General features: G+C 41.2%; 1 protein-coding gene across 3 annotated transcripts in view; it reads left to right on the top strand.

Annotated features, from left to right (window-relative positions):
• The window catches only part of arhgef28a (Rho guanine nucleotide exchange factor (GEF) 28a), a 564,358-nt gene that overhangs the window by 215,500 nt on the left and 333,858 nt on the right, over nt 1-15,000 (top strand). For all 3 annotated transcript variants that reach the window (XM_068029539.1, XM_068029540.1, XM_068029541.1), the window contains exons 8-9: nt 3,900-3,973; nt 5,816-5,885. In XM_068029539.1, the coding sequence (XP_067885640.1) occupies nt 3,900-3,973; nt 5,816-5,885 (144 nt within the window). The remainder of the gene's footprint in view (nt 1-3,899; nt 3,974-5,815; nt 5,886-15,000) is intronic.

Here is a 15,000-nt window from a genome sequence, read left to right as displayed (position 1 = left end):
GGCGCACCGCAACTCCTGGATTTCAGCATAAGTGAGGTTGCCAGAAGTTGCTGTGCTGTTGTGTCCCTCGATAGTGACGAGCTTCTCAGCGTTGGTCGCTATTGAGAAAGGAAAATCCAGGCCATCGTTCAATGTAGTACAAAGTTGAGACTAATATAAGGCCAGCTATCTGAGTTAGTCACTTATTCAAACCAATGTTGTCCAAATTTTTAAGTTAAACAGCAGTCTACTGACAAATAAGTCCTCCCATTCCCTTTCCTGCAGATTTTGTTATCTACAAATTCTTAAATTCTGTAGTTGAATAAGTATTACACAGTGTGACTGATTCTGGGTAGATTTAAATTATTAGTTGGATTACTTTACACAGCAAATTCCTGGTTCTGTTAATTCTTTTATTGACTACAAACATTGTAATAAGCAATCAATTGAATAGTGCAATAAAAGCAAAATACTGGAAATCTGAATTAAAAACAGAAAATGCTGGAAATGCTCAGCAGGTCTGGCAGCATCTGTGGAGAGAGAACCAGAGTTAATATTTCAGATCTGTGACCTTTCATCAGAACAGTTGAATAGTGTGTCTGATACTAGCTAGCTTTAGATTTTTAATTGGATTGATTGGCACAATGTTTGTTTATAAGTCCCATGATTATGTTATGTATAATATTTTATGTGAAAGTACTCCATACACCTTGTGGATCTCTATACTGAACATGAGTGTTCCCATAAGATTTTGTGCTTAACGTCTGTGTGTAAAGAGGGGTCTATTTGAATTTATCTAAATCATTCATTGTTCACAGAAGTGAAGTGAGTTGATTCTCTAGTAGATACGCTTTGAACCAGTTCGTAAATTGTATTGAAACAATATTGTCTTACATCCTGATGAATGGTAGCCATAGCAACAAGCAGGCTGGCTGCTCACTGTACTCATTCTGTGTTATGATGATGTAAGTCAATAGTTCTGCCTTTTTCTAAAGTGAACCAAGTTGCTTTCTAAAGGATTTATTTTCAAGTGTCTAGGCTATTAATGATTCTTTGTGTGCTGAAAATCTTTGCCCTTTTTTGGAATGGAATTGCAATATTGTGAAACGGGCTAATATATTTCCTACATGTTGGCTGCTGTATTTTCTTGTAAAATTATTAAGTATCCAGGGTGGTTTTGTTTGGTAGCACTGGCAACTCAACAAAGTTATTTATAGAAATGTCTTGAACAGTAATTTCCCCTACCTCCCGGATCCATTTTTCAAACTATGGCTCAAAATGTCCTGATGAAGTTTGGACCTGGTGAAGGGAAACTATCTATTTAAACTCCTTGAAGTCCCATTGTCATTAATTAATGCATATATTAAATAATAATTCTTCTTTTATTTTGGATAGAACATTATTTTGAGCGTACCGTGAGAACCAAATGAGTAGATCATGAATGGCCTTTCTTGTTTCATGCTTTTTTTAATGTTCTTAACCTAATAGTCATAGAGTTATACAGCACAGAAACAGGCCCTTCGGCCCACCATGTCCGCGCTGGCCATCAAACCTATCTATTCTAATCCCATTTTCCAGCACTTGGCCCGTAGCCTTGTATGCTATGGTGTTTCAAGTGCTCATCTAATGGGTCTGTTTGGGAACATGGTGATTTTTCTTTAAATGTAGGTTCTCTGGTTCCAGCTTCTAGGTCTTTCTGACTAGTTTCAACTAATCCTCTCTCTTTTTCCACATTCTCCTCAGATGATTATGCACTTGTGACATTTCTATAATTTCTATTGAATCAAAAATGAGAATAATTCATGGGATGACTCCAGTTATGATGGCAGTAAAACAAAGTCAGACTTGTGATTCTATACCAAATCTGTAACTTACTTGGGACGTCACTTGGGCAATGAATTTTTCTGAGGAGCTTTGAAAATCTGGTCCTAGTATTAACCTAGTATTCTAAAACTAAAATTAATTTATAAGATGATCATCTAATTCATGTGGGGAAAAATCTTATAAATGTATTTGCATGTAACAGCATGATGAATGCAAAATTTTCTATTCAGACTGGCAATTCATATGATTAAAGGTCCTGTTTAAGAACAGAGGAGTTAAAACTGCTAATACTGCTAAGGAAAATTAGGAGCTCACTAAAATTCTTAAATTGCCTAAGCTTTTGGAGAAATGCAGTGAACATGAAAAAGCAACAGTTCAGGCCTTAAGCTACAACAGAAAGAAAGAACGACTTGCATTTATATAGTGCTTTTCACAGCTACCAGATGTCTCAAAGCGCTTTGTAGCCAATGAAGTACTTTTGAAGTACAGTCACTGGAGTAATGTAGGAGCCAAAATAAATTCAGATCTATACAAATAGCCAGACTGAATCCGTAGCATCCTCCAGTTTCTGGTAATGTTACAAAGTGTGTACCATTTTAGTCTAAATGGACACATGATCCGGATAGGCAATGTTGTTTAAGGTGCTAATCTGTTAACTCAGGTGGTTAATGCACAGTCTGTTCTGTAACCAAGTTGAACAGACAAAGGGATTGAGCACAGTGTAAAGAAGTCTTACTGCATTTATATAGGGCCTTGATGAAAGCACACCTGGAGTACCTAAGGAAGGATATACTTGCCTTTGAGGGAGCGCAATGGGATGAGGGGCTTGTCCGAAAAGGAGAGATTGAGTAGAATAGGATTATATTCCCTATAGTTTAGAAGAATGAAAGGTGATCTCATTGAAACATACAAACTTCTTAAGTGGTAGATGCTGGGAGGGTGTTTCTCCTGGCTGGAGATCCTAGAACTTGGGGTCACAGTCGCAGAATAGTGGCGCAGTGGTTAGCACCGCAGCCTCACAGCTCCAGCGACCCAGGTTCAATTCTGGGTACTGCCTGTGTGGAGTTTGCAAGTTCTCCCTGTGTCTGCATGGGTTTCCTCCGGGTGCTCCGGTTTCCTCCCACATATGCCCCTGCCAAAGACTTGCAGGTTGATAGGTAAATTGGCCATTATAAATTGCCCCTAGTATAGGTAGGTGGTAGGGAAATATAGGGACAGGTGGTAGGAGTATGGAATTAGTGTAGGATTAGTATAAATGGGTGGTTGATGGTCGGCACAGACTCGGTGGGCCGAAGGGCCTGTTTCAGTGCTGTGTCTCTAAATAAAAAAATAAAAAATAAATAAGTGGTCAGCCATTTAGGACTGTGATGAGGGAAGTTTCTTCACTCAAAGCATTGTGAAATTTTGGATTTCTCTACCCAGAGGGCTGTGGATGCTCAGTGGTTGACAGAGATTGACAGATTTTTGGATACTAAGGGAATTGAGGGATATGGGAATGAATACTGCAGGAGGGTGGAGTTGAGTTATATCATCAGCCACATTCTTATTGAATGACGGAGTCAGTGCCTATAAGTCATGACTTCTAGTACATGATGGGGGGGAAAATAAAAAAAAGTGCTGTTAAATACTTGCCTAACCTTAGCTCAGAATAATTTTGTTCAATTTTTTTTTATCATTATGGATGTTTGGTCTTGTAAATTGCTAAATTATTTGATCATTCAAGGCACATATAATCATTTACCATACTTCTTTGTGATTATGTGCTAGCTCCACCAAATACTGACAAATCTATTTGTCTCTGAACTGCAAAATTCTGTGATTCTCTTCTATTTAATTCTAGGGAAAGGTTAAATAAGGAGATTAATTAACTGACTCTGGTATCTGGTACTGAAATGTTAGTGATGTGAACACAGGTTATTTAATTACACAAGATGCAACAGATTTTGATTTACTATGAGGGCAAATTTATTGGCTATTGTGCAAAAAGAATTAGAAAGTATAGCAGGACTTTCAACTGAAATGGTACCACCTCACTTCTGGGAGGTAATGACTAAGCATTTCACTGTCAGAGTTACTACACTTTTCTTTTTCATTAGGATCTTGTTCTGAAACACTTACCTGTGAATCTGGTCCAGCAACAGGCAATACAGACAAGAAGGCCTGTGTTGAGGTAATTGATTCTTTAACTCTCTCTCTAATTAGATTTAACTATTGCAACTAATTTCTCTGAGCTGACCCTAGAGTATTTGTTGAGCAGAAAGAAAATCTTTATATGCTGACTGATAATTCTTATATAAGGTAAAGAGTCTTGATGACTTGTTTTTTCTTAACTAAGGATTTGTGCAATGAAAATTATATTTTGATATGATGGGCTGAATTTTACAACGTCGGGGGGTGGAGGGGGGTAGGGGGTCGGCGGAAAATGCCTCCGTTAGAGGTCTGCCACAGGCCTCAATGCTCGGAAGGCCCAACCTGATATTGCTGGCAGCGCGAGGCCTCATGGCGCCCCCACACCCCCCCACACCCCCGCCCCCGCCTTTTTTAAAAGTCTGAAGCTTATTGTATCATTTTAACATTAGATGAAAAAGTTTACTTTTTTGTTACTTATTATGAATAGATTGTTTAAAGTATTGCAGCCCTTTAATAGAACACACCAAGGGCAGCATCAACTCCACATCATTGTGTTTCATGAATTGGCAAAACTGTGAGCTCTTTACAATAGCTTCTTTGAGACCTTATCAGTTACACCCATAATTGATTTGTGTGTCTCATTTAGCTACTGGCAATTAATCATCAGAATTAGCTTTTAAAAGGGTTCCATATTAAAACTGGCCTCAGAGACTGGTGGCATTGGATACTTAGAAACTGTATTTTATCGTACTTTGAATTGCACAGCATTATGTAATGCACTGTTCTGAAAACTTTGACTAAAAGTAATGAAGCATTTGTAGATCTGACCAAACTTTGATATTCTAAAATGCATAAATTAATAAAGTAAGCAATTAGTCCAATTTGACTTACAGCTGGAGATCAGTTATAAGGTAGAATAGGAACAAGGTTTGAAGGACTAGAATTCAGGACAGATATGGTGCCAGCATTTCTTTAAGTACTCTATTGTGCAGCCCTGGACTTAATTTTCTTTTGAATAGTGTATTGAGTTGTCAACTGTAATTTACAGAGCAAAAAAAGGGAAGAAAAAACCCAAGAACAGGCCCATTGTGAAACTTGCAGCATACACGTTGACCAAGCCTCTTGATATCAATGCTGATAGATAAAATTCCTTTAGAGATCAGATGTTCTATGCATAAAATAATTTCCCTTACTGGACATACATCTCACATGAAACCAAATCATGCAGGCCGAAATAAGGCGAGCCTTGGGCCGGGAAGGCGAAAATCCCCAACTCATGGAAGTGTATGGGGTTGCAGCACGCGACTTAGGGCGGCGCAGTGGTTAGCACCGCAGCCTCACAGCTGCAGGGATCCGGGTTCGATTCTGGGTACTGCCTGTGTGGAGTTTGCAAGTTCTCCCTGTGACCGCGTGGGTTTTCGCCTGGTGCTCCAGTTTCCTCCCACAGCCAAAGACTTGCAGGTGATAGGTAAATTGGCCGTTGTAAATTGCCCCTAGTGTAGGTAGGTGGTAGGGAATATGGGATTACTGTAGGGTTAGTATAAATGGGTGGTTGTTGGTCGGCACAGACTCGGTGGACAGAAGGGGCTGTTTCAGTGCTGTATCTCTAAATAAATAGATAAAAGATACGTGGCATCAACATTCTTGTCCCACAGTTTCAGTGCAGGATCATTTAGATTCCATTTTCTTTCCTCCTTTTCATTTCACAATACTTTATTAATGGTTACTCAAGTTGTTGTGGCACAGTTTCATGATTCCTTTTGCTATGAGATTAACTTTCTTGGACTCTTTCAACCCTAAAGAAAGTTGCATTTTGGTTTCAGGCATTTGCTCTGCCATCTTAGTTGAAAAAACTAATTAATTTTTTCCCCCATTCATTTAGCATGTTAGTACTGTGGGAGATCAAGCAGGTTTATCGCTGGATGAAGTGGATCAAAACTTACCGGATACAGGTACAAAAGAAAGATCAACTTGTCCGCTATTGACGCATATTTCTAAATATGTATACTTGGAGACTAAATAATCATCTTTAACAGTGATTCATGTTGGGGAGGAATGAGATTCCAGACAAATCCTTTTCAAGGCTCGATGGTGGGAGGGATATTCCTTACTGATTTAATTTAATAATTGGGATAGATTCAGAACAGATCTAGCAGCACAAAACTGGACATCCATGAGATGCTGTGGACCATCAGCAGTAGCACAATTGAATTCCACCACAATCTGTAACCTTGTGGCTCAGCATATCCCTCACTCTACTATTACCATGAAGTCAGGGGACCAACGCTGGTTCAATGAGGAGTGTAGAAGCATGTCAGGAACAGTACCAGGCTTACCTAAAAATGAGATGCCAGCTGGGTGGGGCACAACACAGGATTACATGCATGCTAAATGTACCAACATGTCAATGTGCTATTAGTATTGCATGAGGAAAGTAGACTCTGGACCAAAGGAACAGGAGTTTTTTTACAGGGACCTTCTTACTAGGGTGTTACATGAGCACTGAACAACACGAGATACCGACTCATGACATCACATCCTATGATGATGCTTAAGGTCTATATACATAATCTACCCAGCAACAGTTTATGTACATTATACTAAATCTCCCCCAAAGTTTCTGACTACATTCATCAGACCTGTAACGCTGTGAGGTTCTTGTGACTCTGCCACAGCTTCCTCTTCTTTCGCTTGTTTGGGGTAGAGTCTTTCAGTTCTTCTTCCTCACTTTGCTGTGCGTGAGTGGAGCTATTGGATGACTCAGGTTCTCTGTTTCCATCATTGTCTGGATGATCTGTTGTTGGTTGTGCCACCGGTTCATCAGCTTTCTCTGGTACCTGATCCTCTTGAACTTTCATCAATTCTTTTGGATGGTATCATCTCTTCGTGAGATGGAGGCGAACCATAGCAGTCCCTTTCACGTGAGGGAGGTCCTCTTGAGCCACCTCCTCTTCCTGGCTCCCCCCCCATTTCTTCACTTCGTGTTGCCCTCGAAGGAAGGGGCATTTTAGGTGGTGGTACATTCCTCTTAAAGTAGCACTGTACTTTCTCCTGAATCCATTCACTGTGCCCACTTTCTTGGGGCGCACCTCCCATTCCTCCTCGAATCCTCCAAGGAGGACCACGGCTTCTTGGGGGTGAAGGTGGTCTATGTCATCTACAATTTTCAAATGCTGGTCTAATTTCTACTTTAATGGGTTTTCAGTCCAAAGGCTTCCCATTCATATCCTGGCTGCATATCTTGCATCTCCAGGACTTATGAAGGTAATAAAAGCAAACCCCCCTCGACTTATTTTTTTTCACGATCTGTCAACAGCAGGACTTTTACTATTCTTCCATATTTGCCAAACACTGCTTCAAGTACCTCTTCATTTGTTTCAGTTTTCAGACCACCAATGAAGAGTTTTCCGGGTCAATCTGCTTCCACCCTGTGTAACATCTTTAAGGCTAGGCACGCTTTTTATTTTACTAAGGAGCAAACAGGCTTGGTTCCTAACGATATATAGGGTTTCCAGGATTGTGTTGTTTCTGTGTATTAAGGTTGTCTGTATTTCTCCCAGAACCTTCAGCTCAATCCCTCCTGGCCTGTATAATTTTTTTTGTTGATTTTCCTAAGCCTTTCTTTCCTCAGCCAAGGTGTTTGATCAGATAGGATAGAATCCGCTTCTCTTGTATCTAATTTGAAAATAGTTTTATTTCCTCCCACTAGAATTTCTGCTTCCCAGCAAGCTTTGTTTTTTTCCCCCTGTACTTCGAGGAAAGTGTAGTATAATGAGGTAAAGGGTTAATAGAGAAGACATTGAGAGAGACCCTCCCCACTGTAAGTCACATGAGATAGGCTGGAGAAGAAGAAGTAGGAGCAGCACAGCAGATGCTAGCTTAAGTGGCTTGAGGAGTGTCTATATAGTATAATGTAAATAATAAACAGTCTGAGTTAACCTTTACTTGAGCCTGAGACTTTCTCCGGATCGTCCCTGAAACACTAATGAAGACACTATTAATAATAATACAACTTGCAACAGAAGGGAGTATTAATTGTTTGACCCTCCTTTATTTATCTATCTTTTTTCCACTCTGCAGCATTGGTTTTCTGCTGTGACTGACATGCTGAAAGTGCCCTTTTCCCTTGCACCAGAAACATTCAGCTTCCCGGGCTGGGCAATTTTCCCGCTGGTGCTGCTCCCGGCCACACCTTTTGCAATTCAGTTCCTGCCTGTGGGCATCTCTCCCGCCTCTTGAGCTTTCTGGCACCATTTCTCTCTGTTTTCTCAATGGACCTGACTAATTCCAGAATTTCCAAGGCTGGACTCCCCCGATCTAGTAGTCGATTACCCTTTCGTACTTCTGCCTGCCTGCTCAATAAAATAGTTTTTATCAAAGTCAAATCTTCTTTCAACTGAAGCTGGTCTAACAGCACTTCATCTATAACCCTGACTACTATTCTGTCCCAAATCAGTTCCTCTCATAGCCGCAATCCTCCACTACTCTATACAGGTCAGTAATAAACAAATCGATACTTTCACTGATTTTCTGAGTGCACCTGTTGATTTTAGCTCGCTCCATGATTATATTTTTCTTGATCTGAAAGTAACCTCCTAACGCTTTAATCACCTCACTGGATCGTCGACCCCAGGGTAGTCTTGTCTCCCATGGCGTAAAGCAAAACACTGACCTGTTCTTTGTCCCATCGTACTGTTAAACCTGATGCGGAACAGCACCTGTCAAATCTGCAAATGCATCTCGGCCATGCTTTGGCCTGGTTGGGCCCCGCCGCTCGCTCGAAGTTTTCTGGTAATGAAATGGATTTTTCCATTTTTCGTCGAAGTCTTTGATCTCTTCTGCTTTCTTATGCTGGGAAAGTTGTTTTACTGCTGCCACCATGTACTATCTTGTCAATGTGCTATTAGCATTGAATGAGGAAAATAGACTCTGGGTCAAAGTAACAGGAGTTTATTTACAGGGGTCTTCTTACTAGGGTACCTACATGAATACTGAATAGCGCGAGGTACAGACTCATGACATCACATCCTGTGATAATGCTTAAGGTCTGTATACATAATCTACCCAGCAACAGCTTATGTACAATCTACTAGACTAAGCAGCTGAAACAACATACCACATACAGAGCTAAGCAATCCCACAACCAACGAATCAGATCAAACCTCTGCAGTCCTGCCACATCCAGTCATGAATGGTGGAAGGCAATTAATCAACTAACATCCCTATCATCAATGATGGCAGAGCCCAGCTCGCGAGTGCAAAAGACAAGGCAGAATTTTTTTTCAACTATCTTTAGCCTTCAGTACTGACCGGTTGACTCAGCTTCCTCCTGAGTTCTCCATCATCACAGAAATGAGTCTTCAGAAAATTTGATTTACCTCACATGATACCAAGAAATGGCTGAGCACACTGGATACAGCAAAGGCTATGGGTTTCAACAAGATCCCAGATGTGGTGCTGAAAACTTGTGCTGCAGAAGTAACCGCACCTTGAGCCAAGTTGCTCAGTACAGCTACAGTACAGGCATCTACCTGACTAAGTGGAAAATTACCCAGCTATGCCCTATCTACAAAGAGTAGAGGAAATCGAATATGACCAATTACTGCCCCATCAGTCTACTTTCATTCATTATCAAAGTGACCAGGTGTTGTCGACATTAACTCATTAATAACCTTCTCATTGATGCTCTTGTTTGGGTTCTGTCAGGGCCACTCTGCTCCAGACCTCATTACAGCTAACGTGGATAAACGAGCTGTATTCCAAAGGTAAGGTGAGGATGACTGCTCTCGACGTCAAGGCAGCATTTGACCGAGTGTCAAGGAGCTCTAGTAAAATTGAAATCAGGAGTAATCGGTGGGGAAAGCTCTCTACTAGCTGGTGGCATAACTAGCACAAGGGAAGATGGTTTTGATTGTTGGAGGCCAGTTATCTCTGTCCCAGGACAATGCTGCAGAAGTTCCATAGAGCAGTGTCCTAGGCCTAACCATTTTCAACTGCTTCACCAATGACCTGCCTTCATAAGGTCCGAAGTTGGGAGGTTCGATGATGATTGCACTCCTCAGATTCTGAAACAGTCTATGTCTGCATGCAGCAGAACATTTAGGCTTGGGCTGATAAATGGCAAGGAATATTCACACCATAGAAGTGCCAGGCAATGACCATCTCCAATAAGAGAGAATCTAACCATTGCCCCTTGACACTTAACAGCATTACCATCCCTGAATCCCCCACATTCAACATCCTGGAGTTGACCATTGACCAGAAACTTAACTGGACCAGCCATATAAATACTATGGCTGAGTATTCTATGGTAAATGACTCTCCTCCTGACTCCACAAAGCCTTTCCATCAGCTACAAGGCACGATTCAGGAGTGTGATGGAATGCTCTCCACTTGCCTGAATGAGTGCAACTCCAAAAACCTTTTGAGAAGCTCAACATGATCCAAGACAAAGCAACCTGCTTGATTGACACCCCACCCACTATGTTAAACATTCATTCCCTCCACCACCAGTTCATAGTGGGAGCAGCACGTACCATCTACAAGATGCTAAGGCTTCTTCAACAGTACGTCCCAAAACCTTGACCTCTACCAAGTAGAAGGACAAGGGCAGCAAGTACATTGGAACACCACCACTTCCAATTTCCCCACTAAGCCACACACCATCCTTACTTGGAAATATATCGCCATTCCTTCAATGCCACTGGGTCAGAATCCTGGAACTCCCTCCCAACAGCACTGTGGGTGTACCTATAACACACAGTCTGCAGTCATTTAAGGTGGCGGCTCACCACCACCTTCTCGAGGGCAATTGGGGATGGGCAATACATGCTGGCCTTGCCAGTGACACCCGCATCCCATGAATGGAAAATAATTTTTTTTTGAGAGTTGCTCTTAAGAATTAAGGTCTCAAATAATAGATTGTTTGATAGTCAGTGAGTAAATGTTGGAATTGGTGGTGTTGTAAGTGAAGCAAACCAAGAGCATCCCATGTTTGATCCTCAGTCTCTGCAGAGCTGTTGTATCTTGGCAGAGCAGCAATAGCCTCCATACTCCTGGAATGGAAAGGAGAAGGCGCGCCAATTTTTTGCCCCAGTGTCTCTGATGTATCGATGGTTATGGGAATAGTGGGTGATAGTTCACTGTCTCGGGTCACCTATGAAGAATGCCTGTTTGATTGACGTATTCAAAGGCAGTTGGCACTAATGGAACTGTACCAAGTGTGAATCAGTATCTTCAGGAAAGGAGAACTTGTCTTCAATATAACCACAGTTACAAATTTGTTGGTGTCACCTTTTTAGCACCAAGCTTTCCATTGTTCACTTATATTTACTATTGCATATGCCTAGAATTAGAGCCTTCCACACATCTTGTTGTGATACCACATTTAGGCAAGTGGACTCGACAGTAAAACTTGTAGGTGAGTTTGTTATCTGTGTTCAGATTGATAAGCTGCATAAATGATGTATCAAGGGAACATAGCAACATAGAAATTGGAGTAGGCCATCCAGCCCTTCGAGCCTATTTTGCCATTTAATTAGACCTTGGCTAATTAGTACTACAAATCTATATACCTGCCTTTATTCTATATCTCTTGGCACCCATACCTAACTAAAATATATCAATCTGAGTATTGAAAGTTTAAATTGACCGAACATCCAGTGTTTTAGGGGAAGATTTCTACATTTTTACTCTTTGTATGAAGCAGTGCTTCCTGATTTCACTCCTAAATGGCCTGGTTCTAATTTTAAGATTATGCATACCTCCTCATTCTGGATTCTCTGTTGCTCTGTATCTACCTTATTGCATCCTTTTATTTTAAATACCTTAATGAGATCACTCCTCAGTCTTCTATACTCAAAGGAATACAAGGCAAGTTTATGCAACTAATTCTCATAATTTAAGCCTTTCAGCCCTGATATCATTCTGGTGAACCTGTGCCATATCCCCTTCAAGCCCAGTGTATCCTTCCTATATAATCAATTCTGTGAAATTGCATTGAGTGATGCTTCTGTCAACATTTGAAAATAAATTGTTAGGAATGTAGAAAATGGACTAAATATTAACTTAGCTTATATGAGAGATTAGGAGAAATATTTTTACACTGATGGTTGTTCGAACATGGATTGACCTATCAAAACAATATTTGAAGCAGAATTTACAATGGCCTTTAAAAGGGAAATGAATAAATACTCGTAAAAGGAATAACAATTACAAAGATGCAGGAAAGGGCAAGGCAATGAGACTAAGTAAATAGCTCTTTCTGAGAGCCAACACAGATATGATGTGCCTTCTTTATTGTAAATCCTATGATATGATTCTACCCTGACCCATGATTGAATATTGCTTGTATGATTTGATTGCTTTGTTTCAGAGATTGTTGGTTTTGTTAACAATTTCACTTGTTTAACTTATTTAAATGTTTTTGCATTGATAAGGTTATTTTATAGTTCAATTGATATTTTGTTACTTTTTAAACAATGTTTTTACTGTATTGGAGAACAATAGTGTCAAACCTAGTTATGCAGTCAATCTAATCAAGTTTTGAAAGTAGCCTAATTTTTTTTTTAAAATGTTGATACAGCGAGATGTTATTACAGCTCTGGTGGTATAGCCATTTTATAAACAGACACACTGACATGAGTCACTTCAGTTGATCATCTGGAATAACTAAATTTAAATTATAATTAACTAGAACATGCTGTTACTGAAGTAAATACAGATCAGATTTTAAAAAGTTTTTAATATTTCATCCAACTACAATAATATCAGCACAAACACAAAGGCTATGAGTGGTCTCCCTTTGTGCTGTAAATCTCTATGGTTCTGCTATAATACACAGTTCTGCGCATTCTTCGCCCTCACCACCTCCCCAATGCTTGAGATGTCATGTGTCCTTACTTCGGACTCCAAAGATAAACAGTTAGGAGATTTTCTTTCTTGGTCTTGAATAGTACTCTAATATTCATTGGGGGGAATATCCCTTCTCTGAATCCCAGTAACGATTTCCACCTCCACATTTAGTCTGATTCTGCTTCCTCTAAATCAGTGGTCACTGATTTAACTGTGGTGAGCACTTGATTATCCTATTTATGTCAGGATACTTCAGTGTGACTTTTGCTGCTGTTGCTTTCCTTCTCTTGTCCACGTGTCTTCCATGACTGTCGATAACCATTTGGCTCTGGCCCTGTCCTGTTTATAATCTCAGGTCTGTAGACATTTTGAATTGCTTAATACCATTTCAGACCACCAGGTCAGTTCTATGGAATAAACAGCCAGCTGCTTTCTGGAGTGATAGATTTTAACTGGACTATTATAATGCTTTTCCTCATGCTGAATATAAAAGCCAGCTGTCATAGGTAAATCTGGCCCTTTTATCAACTGAAGGAAGATCTTGTATATAAAGATAATCTGGGATAATGAACAATAAATCTATTGTTTTCTGGATTTCATACAGAATTTACACTATGTGCCCTTCTCAGAAGACCAATAATATCGCTCATGCCATACACTTTTGTAGCAGCATAAACTACCAAATGGGTTTATTTACCGGAATCTGCAGGAAGAACAATCATTGAAATCCATTTGAAAGATGCAGCAGCTTTGAACCACTTCATAGAAATGTTAAAAGACAAACTGATCAGTTGGGTTCCTTGCAAAGCTTTATTTTCAGATCATCCAAATAATAATCTAACACTTATTGGAAAGAGGTAGCTCCTGATCCCTACTAATTACACTCGTTCTCAAAAATTTGTAATCATTCTTATCTGCAGAGTAACAAATTAGATATATGCCCATTGAAGCCAGGTTATAACCATAAAGAAATGGTATATGAGAAAATATCTGATCCTTGTACCACAAGCGCTTTGAAATGCAGCTTTATGCATTTGCAGAAGTTTATCTGTAACACTGAGGCATCTTACTTGAATCTGGAACAGCCAGCTCCAAAATCGGGCTGAATTTTATCAGCCCCCTAGGATGAGAACGGAGGCAGTGGAGGGCAGGAGCATAAAATTGCATGGGAAAGTGGGGGATGGAGTGTTGTTCACCTTCCCAATGCCTTGGAATTTAGTCCGGTGCGGGGAAGGCCGAAGACAGCCTTCCCACCCAGAGGCCAATTAATGGCCACTTAAGGGCCTCTTCCAATCGCTGCTGGTATTTTACCAGTGGCTGTTGGTAGCCCTCACGTGGGGAGGTCACCCAGTAGAACAAGGATGTGGGCTTGGGAGGTGTGGGGGAGGCCTCCTCCTTGGGTAATCTGTGGCCCATGGAGAGCCCCCAGCAGCAAAGGCCGCCCCTCCACTAACACTCGCCCTTACCCTCAATGACCACCCTCACCTACCCGTCTCTTTGCTGGGACCTGCTAGACTGGCCCCAGTGAGCCTGCCACACTTACCTGGAGTTCGGGGCTCGAGCTCCAGTCCTGGTCCTGGGCCTCTTGTAGTACTGGCAGAGGGCAATGCAGTGACCCTCTGATTGCCCGGCAGCTCTTGAAGACAGGATCCCCATCCTTAAAAGACAGGGACCCTAGCACTGGGCAGTTAATTGCCCAAGCGCTATTAAATAGAGCCGGGGAGATCTCAAAAAGGTTGAGGTGGGGGTGGGGGGGTGGGGGGGTGGGGGGGGGGGGGGGGGGGGTGGGGGCGGGGGGGCGTTCTCTTCGAATTTTGGGCTCGGCGTCGGGACCCCTGCCGGCTCCGTAAAATCCAGCCCTGTCAGTCTGATGGCTACCTGTGGAATGTGACAAGTACTCACCATGCTGGGATTTCCTGATGAAATTATGATGTTGCTTAATAGCTCAGTGATGCATGTCACTTATTTCTAGTACTTTGGTGTGCTTGCTAATGTATTGTTTCAGATGCCTGAACCCAGGTGCCTGGATATTAATAAATCTGTGTACCATTCTGAATGCTTTGCAGGTTGCTGTGACATTTTGGTTCAGGAACCACTCGTTGGGGGCAGATGCAGGTCTTGACCCCGCACTATTTTGGGTACAGTCACCCAACCTAAATTTTGCCTTGATTGGCCAATTAGTAGCCAGAGGGCGCACTCACTATCAAATTAAGG

The sequence above is a fragment of the Heterodontus francisci genome, chromosome 4, assembly GCF_036365525.1.
Source record: "Heterodontus francisci isolate sHetFra1 chromosome 4, sHetFra1.hap1, whole genome shotgun sequence".
In the NCBI taxonomy this organism is placed as follows: domain Eukaryota; kingdom Metazoa; phylum Chordata; class Chondrichthyes; order Heterodontiformes; family Heterodontidae; genus Heterodontus; species Heterodontus francisci.
Note: the sequence above shows the minus strand (reverse complement) of the source record. Positions and strands in the feature narration are given on the sequence as shown.